Source organism: Nicotiana sylvestris, chromosome 4 (assembly GCF_000393655.2).
Source record: "Nicotiana sylvestris chromosome 4, ASM39365v2, whole genome shotgun sequence".
Taxonomy (NCBI): Eukaryota; Viridiplantae; Streptophyta; class Magnoliopsida; order Solanales; family Solanaceae; genus Nicotiana; species Nicotiana sylvestris.
In genome coordinates, this window is record NC_091060.1 from 24,440,083 (window position 1) to 24,457,399 (window position 17,317).

At 38.1% G+C, this 17,317-nt stretch overlaps 1 protein-coding gene across 1 annotated transcript; it reads left to right on the forward strand.

The window, feature by feature from the left end:
- The first annotated feature begins 16,391 nt into the window (after nt 1–16,391).
- Nucleotides 16,392–17,117, forward strand: LOC138889335 (uncharacterized). The gene has a single exon (XM_070172630.1). It carries the CDS (start codon nt 16,392–16,394, stop codon nt 17,115–17,117), a length of 726 nt encoding a protein of 241 aa, XP_070028731.1.
- The last annotated feature ends 200 nt before the right edge of the window (nt 17,118–17,317 follow it).

Here is a 17,317-nt window from a genome sequence, read left to right on the forward strand (position 1 = left end):
TCGAATTGTTTATGACTAGATTTGAGAATTTTGGGAATGAATTCGCGAGGCAAAAGCTTGTTGGAATTTTGAATTTGTTTCAAAGTGAGGTAAGTGTTTGGTCTAACCTTAGCTTGACGGATTAGGAGTTGTGTCCTATTAGCTATGTGTTAATTGTTGAGTACGATGTATAGGCATGGTGACGAGTATCTATATGTTGGTGTCAAGCACGCCCGTGAGTCTTATACTATGATTAATGTGACTCTGTTTCGTATTGTACATGCTCTATATGATAATTTCTATTGAGGAATATGACTTGTAGAAGTATTATTGTTAATTGAACATGGTAGAGCGTTGGCTCAAGTTGAGAATTTAATTGTTGAACATGGTATAGTGTTGGCTCAAGTTAAGAATAGAATTATTGAACATTATAGAGCATTGGCTCAAGTTGTGAATTGAGTTGTGAAGTAAACGTTAAAGAAGAAAGGAGAGAGAGAATCATGATATTGTCTCCCTTGCCGGGATGTTATTGTTTTGATATTGTTTCCCTTGTCGGGATTTGATTATTGTACTATAGTTCCCTTGCCGGGATTTTATTGTGATTTCATTTATTTCCTTGCCCTTATTTCTTATGATTGTTACTTGGGTGAGGAAGAGTGTTACAGCACGAAGGGTGATGCCATGTATGATTTTATGAGGAAGAGTGTAAAGCACGAAGGGTGATGTCGTGCCGCACGATGCACAATTCCGTACCGATTATATGATTTTGTGAGGAAGAGTGTAAAACTTGAAGGGTGATGTCGTGCCGCACGATGTACAATTCCGTGCCGATTATATTGATTTTATGGTGAGGATGAGAGTAAAAGCACGAAGGGTGATGCCGTGCAATTTATATTGATTCTTGTGGTGAGGACGAGAGTAAAAGCACGAAGGGCGATGCCGTGCACTTGTCCTTGATTTTTCTAATTCTAATTGAGTTATGTTGTCCTTTACGTTTATTTACTGGTTTTCTGTTGTTACTTGATTTTATTTCGATGTTATAGATTCCCTTACCCTATTTTTCTTGTGTTTGTTGCTTGGGTGAGGAAGAGTATACAACACGAAGGGTGATGCCGTGTATTATTTTGGTGAGAGAGTGTTAAAGCACGAAAGGTGATGTCGTGCACTTGTCTTTGTTTTTCCTGATTTTTATTGATAACTGAGTTAAGGTTTCTCTACATTCAATTGATAGTTTCCTGTTGATACTTTTTGTACCCCGCAGCATGATCTCCCCTTCCTATTTTTCAATTGAACTGTGGTGATCCTCATATGTATTTGTTGTTCTTCTGTTATTATCCAATGTCCCCGCAACATGTTACCCCCTCCCATACTTAACTGCACATTACTGTTCTTCTTTTTCGTTGTATATGATTTAACTGCACAGGTTTATTTGGTAGTCTGGTCCTAGCCTCGTCACTACTTCGCCGAGGTTAGGCTAGGCACTTACCAGCACATGGGGTCGGTTGTGCTGATACTACACTCTGCACTCTTTTGTGCAGATTCCAGTGCTGTAGACTTCGGACCGTTGTGAGATTGTTGTTTCTTGTTCAGCAGGTGATCCGAGTTAGTCCTGCAGGCGCCCGCAGGCCTTGGCGTTTCCTTCTATCTACTATTCAAATTTCTTTTATGTATTTCCAGAGAGAGTGTTGTATTTATTTTTTTCAGACCTTTATTTGTAGTAATCCTAGACAGTCTATGAAGTTGTGACACCAGTTTTGGGTAGATTTGCTATGGATTGGTATTAGCAGTATTATTAAAACTTTACAATGCAGCCTTCCGCTTATTCAATTCTGTTGTTATCTAATTATTGGCTCTTAACTGTTATTGGATTAAAAATGGAGCAAGGTAAATAGTTCAGTTGGTTGGCTTGCCTAACATTCACTAGTAGGCACCATCACGACTCCCGAGGGTAGGAAATCCAGGTCATGACAAGTTGGTATCTGAGCTCTAGGTGACATAGGTCTCACAATTCACAGACAAGCTTAGTACAGTCTGAAGGATCGGTACGGAGACGTATGTATTTATCCCCTAGAGGTTACAGAGTTAAGAAAAGTTTCACTTCTATTCTTCTCTGTCGTGCGATTTGTTTCTCTCAATGCTAAATTGAAACCTCTATTCTTGTCCTCTCGCGAATAGCAAGGTCACGTACCGCTTCTTCAGCCGAGCAATAGCACAAGCCGGTGGTAGATCAGTTACGTCTTCGGAGGCATTGTGGAGGTTGGATAAGTTTCACCAAGCCCTTCACTACCACTTTCAGCAGTGCATCTTCTGAGGATCCCCAGGATTATTTAGGCATCTGTCATGAGATTCCCAGGAAAACAGGGACAGTGGAGACCAATGGGGTCGACTTTGCTACTTTTCACTCGTCTGGATCCGCCAAGACTTGTTGGAGAGATTATTTTTTGGCTAGACTAGTTAGGTCATCAGCTTTGACTTGGGATCGGTTTTCTCAACTATTTTGGAGACGTTTCGTCCTGTCACTCAGAGAGGGATCTACCCGAGGCAGTTTGTGCGTCTCCAACAGAGTTCTATGATTGTTACTCAGTATGAGACCAGGTTTAATGATTTGACCCATCATGCTCTTCTTATACTTTCCACTGAGAGAGAGAGTGAGGAAGTTCATTGAGGGACTCGTTCGGCCTGCTCAGCCAGCTAGAGGTGGAGGTAGAGGTGCTATAGGTGGAGGTAGAGGTATTAGAGGTAGAGGTATAGGTACTGTTCTAGTTTGTAGCAGAGATGCTTAAGTTTTATTTGATTTGGGATCTACGTACTCCATTACAGTTACTACTCTACTTAGAGTACCAATTAGGGGTGAAGGAAAAGATGGTAGATGGGGCCTAAGAGGTGGAGACCCGACCCATTGATATATTTGCTATGGTATAGCTGAGGTCGCTACACCAGATGGTGTCATTACAAGTACGATCTTGTGTTATTATAAAGTAACTATTTCCTTAACTTGATTCGGTTATGGGTATCGAGGCAAGTCCTCCTAATATGCTCCAATCATAAGTGAGCTTCGTAATCTTAAATTTACTTATGTAAAAACTTCTGTTGGGAGATTATATGGAGATAGCTATGTCTATCATTTTGTGTTGGTCACTAAAAATAGTTGTGAGGCTAAAAGTGACTATTGTTAATCAATTCGATGAGTTTGATGTAATTTCTAATTAATTAATTTCAGTTGTAAATTATATGCCCTACCGGTATGAGGGATCATTGTATATTGTGACTTTGTTTAGTAGAAATTATTTGAAAGAAGGAAGAAAGGAAAGGGAAATTTAAGTTGGCACAATATGCAAGATACTTGTGATTCAGAGTTGAGGACGAGATCCTCACATTTTTATATGATATGAAATATTTAAACCAGGCTACAAGCTGGGGTGGATGTTATATAAGGACGAGGTCTTGGTGGTGAAAAGTTTGTATTTAAATTCTCCTTTTATGAAATTAAAATTTGTACTATAGTACTTATAGGGAGTTAGCAAAATTTGTGACGTTGAAATGTGCGAAGAAAGAGATATGTTACATTGTGTATGTGAGGATGAATGACCCTAAGTGGGGAGAATGTAACATCCCGGGGAAAATTTTGAAGTATTTAAGCGCTATTAAAAGTTGATGTGTGTTGACATGAGACTAATGCCGTGTGTTGATGTGAAAAGTTGGACCATTTTGAAAACGTTTGGAGAGTAAGAAATTTGGTCTTAAAGTTAAAAATTTGGATAAAGGAAATAATCTCAACTGAGATGGTGTTGTTGGGCTTGTGTCGAATGTGGTAACATAAGATCAACCAAGAGTATATGTGTAAAAGTAAAATCATCAAGTTGGCAACCTCGGAATAATTCTTAGTACATTTAAGGGCGAACGTTTGTTTAAGAGGTGTAGAATGTAATGACCCGACCTGTCGTTTTAAGAATTAGCGTCTCGTTCAACGGCTTAAGATCTCGAAGAGCTTCGTAATATGCATTATGAACTGCATGTATGGTCAAGTTTGATTTTCGTAAGATTCCGGCTTTGAATTGATCCAAAAACGACTTTTTATGCAACCTAGTGTATATTCATAGAAGTTATTAGATGGAGCTCTTTAATTTTTTACCTAGAAGATTTTAATTACTCTATTCCAAATCACGTGAGTAGCCATTAGACATTACTGTATTTTTGTTTTGTTCCAACAATGTGATGAAGAATAGATCCGAGAAAGAAACTTTCATTTCCAGTCTCTTATTTATTTTATTTTTATTGAATTTTTTATTTTCTAAAAGGAAAATCTAAAAGAAAAAATAGTAGATTATCTCTTTTTCTAACAGATAAAAGAATCTAAAAATAAATATTCGATCGAACTGTCTTTTTTCCTTCGATCCGTGGAAAGATATACTCTGGGATTTTAAATTTAAAGAAAATTAAAATCTTATTTTGAAGCAAATGGAAAGAGTTGACTTTTGAGCAAAAGACCCCAAATTAGAATTTTAATGATGGTAATAGCTTTGTATGGTGATTTCGGACTTAGACGTGTGTCCGAATTTGGATTTGGAAGTCCACAAGACAATTCGGCCCATTTTGGTGAAATAAGAAAGTTGATGTGTTCTAATTATATTATTTTATGTGTGGAAAAGGTCTATTACCATTATGAATACAAATTGGATATGATAGCAAGTGTATGGGGCATACTATAAGATATAGGGGGTCTAAGAAAAGTTCTAAGTACGTGGATATAACGTCTTGTGTGATACACAACCTATCTAATTAACGCTCTTTGAGTCTAGTTTCCAAAGAATCAAATCGTTCGTCATTTGGAGGTGTGTAAAGAAAGTAATGACCATTTTACCGGACATGTGTCAAAAGCGTGACCAGGTGCGCAACTGCGCTGATTTAGAAGTTTTCTGCCTGTGAGCGCAGCGGGAGCGCGTCAAAACACGTAAAATCCCTATAATACCCCCAGGCAGTGTAAAAACCGAAGGGGTCCGAAATTTCTTCCATTTTTGGTCATTAAAGCACGGATTTGGGCGATTCCAAAGGAGGTTTTTCACGATTTCGACTTGGGTAAGTGTTCTATATCACGAAGTGATTACATTTCATGAATCTATATCTGTATTCATCGTTTATTTCGGATTTGGACGAAAGAAATTGTGGTTTTTGTAAAGTTTTCCAAAAATAAAAATTTAGGATTTGAAGGTCCATTTGACATCGGAATTCGATAATTTTTATATAATTGAACTCGTATCGGAATGGGTTGTTGGATTTTATGAGTTTTATCAGATTCCGAGACGTAAGCCCCACGGGCAATTTTTAAGTTAAATTTCAGATTTTTAATCCGGAAAATTTGTAAATTCATATAGAATTAGTTCCTACGATTCGTGTTGAGTATTTTGAATTGTTTATGACCATATTTGAGAATTTCGAGTACGAATTCGCGAGGCAAAGGCTTATTGGAATTTTGAATTGGTTGCAAAGCGAGGTAAGTGTTTGGTCTAACCTTAGCTTGAGGGATTAGGAGTTGTGTCCTATTTGCTATGTGTTAATTGTTTAGTACGATGTATAGGCATGGTGATGAGTATCTATACATTGGTGTCAAGCACGCCCGTGAGTCTTATACTATGATTAATGTGACTCTGTTTTGTATTGTACATGCTCTATATGATAATTTCTATTGAGGAATATGACTTTTGGAAGTACTATAGTTAATTGAACATGGTAGAGTATTGGCTCAAGTTGAGAATTTAATTGTTGAACATGGTAGAGTGTTGGCTCAAGTTAAGAATAGAATTGTTGAACATTATAGAGCATTGGCTCAAGTTGTGAATTGAGTTGTGAAGTAAACGTGAAAGAAGAAAGGAGAGAGAGAATCATGATATTGTCTCCCTTGCCGAGATGTTATTGTTTTGATATTGTTTCCCTTGCCGGAATTTGATTGTTGTACTATTGTTCCCTTGCCGGGATTTTATTGTGATTTCATTTATTTCCTTGCCCTTATTTCTTGTGATTGTTGCTTGGGTGAGGAAGAGTGTTAAAGCACGAAGGGTGATGTCGTGTATAATTTTGTGAGGAAGAGTATAAAGCACGAACGGTGATGTCGTGTATTATTTTGTGAGGAAGAGTATAAAGCACGAAGCGTGATGTCATGCCGTACGATGTACAATTTCATGCCGATTATATGATTTTACAAGGAAGAGTGTAAAGCACGAAGGGTGATTCCGTGCCGCACGATATACAATTCCGTGCCGATTATATTGATTTTATGGTGAGTATGCGAGTAAAAGCACGAAGGGTGATGCGTGCAGTTTATATTGATTCTTATGGTGAGGACGAGAGTAAAAGCACGAAGAGTGATGCCGTGCACATGTCCTTGATTTTCCTGATTCTAATTGAGTTATGTTGTCCTTTACGTTTATTTATTAGTTTTCTGTTGTTACTTTATTTTATTTCTATGTTATAGATTCCCTTACCCTATTTGCCTTGTGTTTGTTGCTTGAGTGAAGAAGAATGTAAAGCACGAAAGGTGATGCCGTGTATTGTTTTGGTGAGAGAGTATTAAAGCACGAAGGGTGATGTCGTGTATTGTTTTGGTGAGAGAGTGTTAAAGCACGAAGGGTGATACCGTACACTTGTCTTTGTTTTTATTGATAACTGAGTTATGTTTTCTCTACATTTAATTGATGGTTTCTTGTTGATACTTGTTGTACCCCGCAGCATGATCTCCCCTTCCTATTTTTCAATTGAACTGTGGTGATCCTCATATATATTTGTTGTTCTTCTGCTATTATTCAATGTCCCCACAACCTGTTACCCCCTTCCATACTTAACTGCATATTACTGTTCTTCTTTTCCGCTGTATATGATTTAACTGCACAAGTTTATTTGGTAGTCTGGTCCTAGCTTCGGCACTACTTCGCCGAGGTTAGGCTAGGCACTTACCAGCACATGGGGTTGGTTGTGCTGATACTACACTCTCCACTCTTTTGTGCAAATCCTAGTGCTGTAGACTTCAGACCGCAGTGAGATTGTTGTTTCTTGTTCAGCAAGCAATCCGAGGTAGTCCTGCAGGAATCTGCGGGCCTTGGCGTCTCCTTCTATCTACTATTCTTTTTTCTTTTATGTATTTCTAGAGAGAGTGTGTATTTATTTCTTTTAGACCTTTATTTGTAGTACTCCTAGATAGTATGTGAAGTCGTGACACCAGTCTTGGGTAGATTTGCTTTGGATTGGTATTAGTAGTATTATTAAAACTTTACAATGCAACCGTCCGCTTATTCAATTATGTTGTTATCTAATTATTGGCTCTTAACTGTTATCGAATTAAAAATGGAGCAAGGTAAATAGTTCAGTTAGTTGTCTTGCCTAGCTTTCTCTAGTAGACGCCATCACGACTCCCGTGGGTAGGAAATCTAGGTCGTGGCGTAATAGTTGAGCGACCGTGCTAGAACCATGGAACCCGGGAATGCTTAACACCTTCTTCCGAGTTAACAGAATTTCTTACTCGGATTTTTGTGTTCGCTGACTATAAAACAAAGTCAATCTTTCCTCGATTTGGGATTAAAAACTGGTGACTTGGGACACCATAAATTATCCCAAGTGGCGACTCTGAATAAATAAAATAATCCTATTTCGATTGTCACTTAAATTGGCAAAAACTCCCTTATAACCTTCGGGGGTAGGAAAAAGGATGTGTGACAGCTCTGGCGACTCTGCTGGGGAACGAACCCAAAATCTTTGGTTCAACATTTAAGAATTCGAGCTTAGAATAATTGTTATATTTGGCTTTATTTATTATCTGATTTTATTTACATATTTGGGCCTAATATGCTAAATGTTGCTTTTTACCGCTTTAATATTGTTGAACTGTATATAAATTGTTACGAATCCCTCATCTCTCCGAGTCTTCTAAATCATTTGAGAAGGGTGCACTTAGTGTAGCTTCTCTTCTGTTAGAGTCATATCCCAATTTTAGAACAAGGTTCGGACAAGTTGCAAACCGGTGAAACTTCTGTATTCCTGGTACGCTGCCCCCCCTCGGCTCGAGCTGTCCGCTCGGGTAAGCCAGGTCTAGAACAAATAAACCTAGGATTTCAAACCTAGTATAACATAGCCTCATGCTGGATCCCTAGTAGGAACGCTTGTTTGCATCATGTGCATTTGACTTTGGGGACTCAACACAGGGGTTGGGTCCGTCTAGGATAGGTGCACCTGAAATCAAAAGACCATCCTGATGCATTTTACTTGTTACTTGTAAATTTATTTGATTCGGATTGCATGCTGATCGGCTTTTAGAATAGGGAAAAATTGAGAAAAATAACATTAAGGTGAGAGAGAATAAATTACCCGCTTGTGAAAAAATAATCTGGTGTCCAAAATACACTGAAACTCTGCCGAAATTTTCCAAAAAAAAGTTATTTCAAATGCTTATGTTTTCTGTTGCGTCAAAATTGACCGAACTACGCAAGTTTGATTCTCACCAGATGTAGGATACGTAGGCAACCCTCATCGGGTCCAATTCTATTTTTTTTGCAAAAATAACCCAAAATATGAAGTGTCGCTATTTTGTCATAAATAAGCTAGGTAATGTTGTTCTTGTACGTGTTGATACTCAATTTTTTCCTATATATTTTAATATACAAAATAACTTCAAAATAGCATATATATAAGCGTGTTCAAATATTTTATTATTTTTCCATAATTTTTAAAGGTTTAAATTGATTTATTTTCTCTCTTTTATCCATAAAATGTCAATAATTATTTTCAAAATTATTATCTTGATAATTCATCTATTGTATTTTTATATTTATGCCAAAATATGGCTAAGGTAAATTTTACACATTTTTACAATTTTATTTAGTATTTTTAAAACTAAATTGCACATAATTACAATATTGGCTCTTTTAAGGTTTAATTATGTTTTGTACGCATAAAATTGGGCCCTAGATTTTTAAATTTTTATTTATGTGCTATAAATAATTTTAGTACTTTCAATTTATTTTCAAAAACTATTTACTATTTTTTATAAATTAAAAAGGGAAAACGACTATTTAAATAACAACCCATTTGTATTTCAATTATAGCCTAAATTAGACCCCAAATCCCTAGCCCAATTTTGATTTAAACCCGACCCTAACCCTTTTAAAACCAACCCAAAACCCGGATCCCCACTTACCCCATTTAATCTAGGTCGTTGATCATTCAGATCAAGGGCTACCATTCCACCTTACCATTTTTAACCCCAAACGGCCCCCTAACCTAAATCATTTTTCATCAGTCCGCCGCCCTTGAATCCTCTATCCTCTCAAACTCTCTCTGAAAACCTAAGGCTAAACCTAGCCGCCGCCACCCAAATCCACCCTAGACCCCTTCAATCCTCAGTCAATCCATGGACTCCCATGGTTGTTTGAGACGTGTACTCGTCTCCTATGTCTCCTTGTGGCCTACTTTCATGATTCCATGGAAATATCTCGAAGAGATATAATCCAGATCCTGCTTGACTTCTGTCTATGGTCTTTTTCCGGCCATCCATGGCCGATCGAGTCAGATCCATGGCTTTTCCGGCTAGATCGGTAACTTTTCGAAGTTTTCTGGGTTCTCTGAAACCCTAACCTTTAAGATCTTTCGATTTTCTTAAATCTATCTTAGATCTATGTATGTTATGAGCCTCTTAAGTGTTTTTCTCAAATCTTTTTCCGGTTTTTTCAGAGTGACTCTCCGTCTTCAAAAATTAGGGTTTCTTAAACTCTTAAAAAAAGATCTCTTCTCTGATTTTTGGTGTTGTTTTATAATTTTATTATGTTTAAACGATTTGCTTATGTTTTTCTTCTACCTGGTTCATAGTGTTAAAACCTAAGTGTTTTGGTTCTATCCGGGGTTCTAAAACTCTCTTTGTTTATTTTATACGCATGCTTGGTTCGATTAAGTTCCTTGTGTTTGAATCCTTTTCCTTGTTTGACTTATCTCTGAGTTCTTACCATTTTTTAACTTGACTATTTTTAAAACCCTAATTTCTTAAAAGGTTTTCCTCACTTATTACTGTGAGTTCTTTACTTGTTTCTTACTTTCTTTACATGTTAGACTAGTTTCTTCACTTTGGTTCTACGTGTGAGCTATGGCTGCTTGGCCGTGTTTATTACCATGCTTTGAATAGTCCTTAGCCTATTCATGTCACTCATGTATGTTTATGCATCTATTTTTCTCCTTTGTCAATATGTTTGATCTTGCATGTCTAATACACCTGTTCATTCTTTTCTATTTATATGTTGAAGTGCAGAATCATGACCATTTCTTGATTGATCTTGATTTACTTAAGTTACGACTGATTGCAAAAAGTTTTCTTATAAACCCTAATTTTACTCATTTGTTTATGATTCCTTTCCTTTATTTGTCGTGATGTTTTACCCCGCTGAATCCTTTCCCTAAATTGAGTATATTTTGTACCTAGACTCAATTGTATACTCTATATTTTTACTATCCCTTATATGGTCAGAAATCAATCTTCCTCAGATTGATTTTATTTCCTTAATTATCCCGTTAGTATCCGTTAAGCAGTAATTCCTTGATTAAAGGGAAGTACTTGTATTAATGGGATTCTGATTGTGATTATTGCCATATTTGTGTTAAATCTTTACTTGTTACCTTATTTTCGAATCGTTTTCAAAGCTATAAAAACCCTACCTTGTCTTATTTAAAGACACGAACAATTGAGTTCAGAACACACACTTATACACTCAAAACTCTCTTTCTCTACTACTTCTTGTGCTACTGCTTTGTCTAGTCGGCTGAAAGCCAAGGCTAGACTGTGGAATCCTACTCGCTTTACCTTTCTGCACTTTTCTTACTCAACTGGTATGTCCTGGTTTAATTTTAAAGCTTCAACAACAACATGCTTCATTAATTGTTTCAGTTTCTCTCATTCTTGTTTACTTCTGCTTGTGATTCTGTCGTGAAACTTGCAGTCAAGTTTCATTACCAGCATGCTATAATATCTCCCCTTCCCCTTTAGATTAATGCATTCCCTTATGTGTGTTTTCAAGCATGCCCTGTCAATCACTTACTGTGTACTTACTATCTTATGAATCCCGAACCCTTATCCCTTCCATGTGTTTATGTTTTTTGGCTGATTTATTATTATACCATCATCAACTATTGCTATGCATGTCCAAACCAGACCCCTGCTAGGGTTATTTGTTTACAGAAAAATGTCTGTGTATCCCAAATCCCCTGACCCCCTTTTGTGACTACTGATTCTATGTGTGATCCCCTCTTAAGGTGTTTGAGTTTGTTGTAACTACAATTGCTTTTAATCAATCTCTGTTACTAATTGCTTTCAAAATAATAGATTTGACAGTCCAGTTTTTACACAAACTCCTTTTCAAACTATGTCAAGCACTCTCACATATACTCTTAGGTCATTAGGTTCTGCCTCTTTTGTGTGAGCCTTGCTTTGGGACCCTTGAGTTTCCTCTGAATTTGGACACATAAGAGTTGGCCCTTCCACACTGCACTCACTCTCTCTTGGTCATGCAATCTCGGTGTGAGCACTACCCGGGATCCCTTTAGGTCCTTAGGGAACTCTGACACACCTAGATATGAAAAAGTCTTTGGAACAATATTGGCATTTGAGGTAGTTTATTACATAAATCAGAGAGGAAGTCAGAATTAGGCTTCATATGGTTGTAACTTCTTATTTTTACATTTTTTTTCTTATGCAATTCAATCACATGGTCTGTATTAATTTGTAAACAAGTATGGGTGCTTACTAGTGAAAGGGGATGGAAAATATGCATGCTATAGTTGTTAAAGGGTAGAAAACATGTTATTAGGTTTATATTTCAAATTTGTGTAATAGAAACCATGTCTAGGATTCATACAATGCATTAGAAATCATGTTCTCAAGATTCATGTTTCTTGCTTCAGCATCTCATTCATTAATCCTTTATGTCTATCGCTAGAAATCCTGCTCCTAGGGCAATAATAACATTGGTCTAAAAGTTGTATTCACAAAGTTACATTCTGACAATCTTGCAACTCATGCATACATTTAGAAATCATGCCTTATGGACTTTGTTTCTTTAACAACCCTACCATTTACATATGCATATTAGATATCCTATCTAGGAACCTGTTTGCATTTCGTCCAAACGCCTAATTAACTACTAATTCATGAAAAAAGTAGTAAAGTAATAGTTTTCGCACTGTATTTTTTTTTTCTAAATAAAATTGGCAACAATTTCTACGATTAAAACAACATGTTTTAGGTAATAATAATCTGTAATTGTCTTAATATCGCTGAATAACTACTACGCATTGTTTTTATGCCTAGGCAAGCCTTAGGTAATAACCTGACTCAAAACAAAACTGCCTTTGCTTAAATATTGACTGTTACAACCAGCAGACAGGCCTGATTCGGACTTCTTATCTGAGTCATGTAATAAATTTTGTTCTGCTTCAATAACTTAACACCCTGCTTAGGATTTTTTTTAACTCAGACCTTAACTGTGTATAAGTCGTGTTGTCTATGTGCACTGCTTGAGGAGGTATAACTGAGCCTTCTATCTGATTACATGTTTCACCCTAATTGCAGTTTTATATGTTTTGTATGTTGCTTTACCATTTTTTTTACCTTTAAAACCTGAGGTCTGCCTAGAACCTCCTTCTTATAGGAATAGAAGTCCTAAAATTCCTCCGGGACTGATAGGAAGGGATGGGTAGCAGCATGCAATAAGAGTTGAGACCAATCGTCACTCTAATTACCTTTACGAGGTGAGAAAGGGTAGATATGGATATGATGATCGGTGAATTAATACCACGTGTAGCCCCTCTTTTGAGGAGTGTCATATTGGGTGTCTCATTGAAGTGATCAATATTATAAACAAACCTAGGACCCCCTCCCTTTTACATTCTCAAGATGTTTAAATTATAACTCTCTTTTTTCAAAATCTCGCCTTTTTTTAGTTATTTTCTTACATATGTGTATTCAAATTTAAATCCCCTACTATTTGAGCCAATACTTGCCTATTTGCTAATTGTACAAATTCACGAAAAAAATGTCTGGCCGGGAACCACATTAGTGGATCCTGAGGGGTGCTAACACATTCCCCTTAGGATAATTTCAAGCTCTTACCCTATCTCTAGTTATCAAACATAGTTAGAAATGAATCTTATAGGTGTCCGAATGCGCCTTAAATCATTATATGGTGACTCTTCAAAATTGCAAACTCCTTTCCCAAAAGGAAAAGAGTTATCCCATACCCAAAGTGTCATGAACCCGATTCCGTGAGGAAGGGGTGGGGGTGGGGGAGACAGTCCGAAATAGCCAAAATGCCCCAAAAATGGCACCGAAAGGTTGCTTTTGAAAGAATAGCCACCTAAGGTCCTTTTTCAAATTTTGGTTGATTAGCAAACACAACCCTAAAATTTTCTTTCTTGAGGTGCTGTATTCATAAAAGTGTTTTGTTTTAAATTACAATTTTTGAAAATTGGTATTTTTCTTTTGAGTCAAAGTAAATCACAGTCTTTTAATCAAGCACTTTAAATAAATGTGCAGGATGAGCACGATTGAAAATGAACCTTTCACAGTCCTCGAGGAAATCCCGTTAGAACTCCATATGTGGTGGAATAATTTGGGGGAAGTCGGTAGAGAAACTGTGATAATAGCTTTGGGCGGTCTTGTTGGTCTTCTGAAGATTAAATCGAGTAAGGATATAATTGAGGTTTTGATAGCCTTTTGGGACCTAGGGCATAATGTGTTCTATTTTGCTAATTTTGAGCTAACCCCTATGCTTGAAGAAATGGCGGGTTATGCCGGTTTTACTGGGAATCTTAGAAATCAATACCAGGTGGCACCTAGAACAGTGACTCCTCATATGTTTCTAGATCTTCTAAGCATCAGTCGGGAAGTTCAAGACGGAAATTTGGCTAAGGGATTCTGCACATTCTACTTCTTGTACCGATGTTATGGGAATCCACGCAGTTTTGAGATACCAGATACCGGTCTTACTCATTCAGGGAATAAAGATAAGTGGGAATCTCGATGGGGACAGGCTTTTATAGGGGCATTCCTGGGTGTTTTGATTTGCCCAAGAAAGGATGGAAACATAGAATTGGGGCTTGTGGGAATAGCCGACTTCATGACTAAAAAGGCTAATGGAACCATTGTATTGATGATCTTGGCAGAGATTTACGGAGCTCTAACTATTTGCCGAGAAGGAGGAATGTTTTTTGAAGGATGCAATATGCTTCTACAATTCTGGATGGAGGAACACCTTTGCCACCGTCCGAGGTACATGAACTGTGGCATGACCGCTCTTAAATGCATTGAAAAACATGAACAACGGGTGGAGGGCCATGAGTTTTCAGATGGCACAGAAGCATGGTTTGCACATTTGAGCTCCCTAATCGCAAACAAAATTAAGTGGACATTCGGGTGGCTCCCGGTCAATGAAGTCATTTACATGTCGGCCGAAGTACGTTTTCTTCTATTAATAGGTCTCCGGAGCATTCAGCCTTATGTCCCACACAGGGTTCTATGCCAGCTAGGCGGGTACCAGACTATTCCGAATGATGAGGATTTGAGTCGGCAGGTCATCGAACTAGGACCAAATGCTACTTTCCTAGAAGAAAGGGTGCGTCAGATTTGGCATCAATATAGGTTCCTAGAGCCAAAGACTCAGGTACGAGATCTATCTAGAGGCGAGTTGGAGCCTAGTTACACAACTTGGTATGGAAAAAGGTCTCAAGTCCATCAAGAGCCCTAACGACCCGCCAAAAGGCCCCATGTCCAACAATTCACTGATGGAGCGTAGGAGCAATGTGATTGGTTGGCAAAAGAGGCAAGCTACAGAGCCACCATAAGCAAATTGGAGGGAATAATCCGAGATCTTAAATTTGACAAAAGTGTACAGGCCGCTGCTGAAGAAGGGAAGAAGAAGAAATTGGCTCAAGAAAACAAGGCTCTTCGAGCAAAGATCCAAAAAATAAAAATAGCTGCTGAGAATCAGGAAAGGAGCCGAAAGGGTGAAAGATTCATAAGTGGTCTTAGGAGGAATATAGCCGAGTGTGAGGATGACTTGGAAAAATTCGAGGGAAATTTGGCAAGAGCCCGGGCACATTTAGCGAAGAACGCAAGGGACGAGCAGAGTTTGTCCAGCAATTAAAAAGGAATTATGAGGGAGAATCTACCAATTTTAAAAAAAAACTAACTACCCTTGAGAACGAAATGGCCAAACAAACAAAGAGCCTCAAAGCAGAAAGAGAATACTCCTATGCCCTGATGTCGCAGTTAGAAAAAGACATGCATCAGCTTCAAGAGCAAAATCATACATCTGAACAAGTTTTGGGGGCCAGGTCGCACCAGATCGGACGGTTGCTACAAGAGAAGGGTATTATCAGAGAAAGGGTTAGGAGCATTTCGAACTACATTGCGATGAAGTACAACGAGTGTAAAGACATGAACAGGTCTATGTTCTTCGCTTCCGTTATGATTTTTATCCGACAGATGATGGATGACCTATTCCGCCTTCAAGAAGATATGGCGCATAGGCCCGCGGCGAGACTGACTGATGTCCCACGGGCCCCAGGAGCAGTTAAGGCACTTATGTATTCATGATTTTCATTCGAGTCTGTATTTTCACATTTCTTCCAGAGTCTGTTAGTCCATTTTCGAGTCTGTATTTTCATTTTTCTGTTGGAGTCTGTTAGTCCCCCTTTTCGAGTCTATTAGTTTTTAAAATCTATAGGAGAAGTCATTGTGATCAAGATGCTTTTTATTTTATGAAAATTTGAAAACCCCAAATTTTTTATTTTTTATTTATTTTATTTTACACTTACTCCCAAAACTACGCTTGGTCTGATTCATGCAGCGTCATGATACGTAGGCAATCCTCATAGGATTTGATTATAACCATGAAAATAAAAAATAAAAAGAAAAAAAAAAGAAAAAGAAGAAAAGAGAGAGAGAGAAAACAAGAAAAACTGTGGAAAGAAATAATAGCAAAACAAGAGAGAAAATGGGAGAATAAAAAACAATGAGAATTAAGCAAAGAAAGGCAAGAAGGGAAAAAGAGAGAAGTTGTGAAATGAAAATTAGTGAAAGCCGGGATGACGCAAGCGGCCGTTCAAATGCATACTAGAAATGGTTAACTATTTAAGTGCATTACATCACTATCGTGTAGTTGCCTATCTGTTAAGATTTAATCGCTAACGAGTTTGCTTGTTGTCATCAAGTCCAGGCAGGTGGTTAGTTTGTTTGGCATTCTGGCAACTCACCCGTACAACACCAGGTCCAAAGACAAATTGATCATGACTGACCAAGAAATGGATGCAAGTGTTATTGATCCGTCAAGGGATGGGGAATAGTCTGATGTTAATTTGAAAGAGGAGTCACATAAGTACAAACACAGATGGAAGAGATGTACCAGGTGTGGATGAAAGGTCATCCACCACCATCATACCCCGCCAACCCTGCTTTCGTCTCACTGCTGGCTCAATCCCAAGAACCTCCTGATTTTCAGTTGCCTGAGGGGTTTAAGATGTCGAAGTTTGATTTGTATGACGAGCACAGAGACTCGGTGGCCTACTTGAGGGGTTTATGCAGTAAAAGGAGAGGAGTCAGTGGGAAAGATAAGCTATTGATGGCATACTTTAGCCATATTCTGAGTGGCTCGGCATTGGAGTGGTACACTCGTCAGGATCATAGAAGATGGTATACCTGGGATTATTTGGCCCAAGCATTCTCTCGTCATTTCCAGTACAACATCGAGATTGTTCCAGACTGTTTGTCTTTAATTAAGATTGAGAAGAAGCCTAGAGAAAGTTTCAGAGAATATGGTTTTCACTGGAGAGAACAAGTGGCAAGAGTTAATCCCCCGATGGAGGAGAGCGAAATGGTGGAGTACTTTTTGCAGGCTTTGGAACCTACTTACTTTGGCCATCTGATATCAGCCATAGACAAATCTTTCAACAAGGTAGTGAAGATGGGTGACATGGTGGAAGAAGGGCTTAAATCAAGCAAGATAATGAGTTACTCGGCTATCAAGGCAACTACCCAAGCCATTTGGAATGGCACTAGGGGAGTGATTGGAAAAAAGAAGAAAGAAGACGTGGTAACAGTTGATTCAGGATCATAGTTTGGACCCATGGGCCCGTCACACCAACATACCCAGCCTCGACCCCACCACCGAACCTATACCCAACCCCCATATAATCTACCCCAACACTACTTTCCATTACCAGACCCTCATATTTCTATCCACCATGCCCAGATATATACTCAACCTCCTGCCTATGCGCAATAGCGTGCCCCAGCCACACAAAACACCTACCCAGC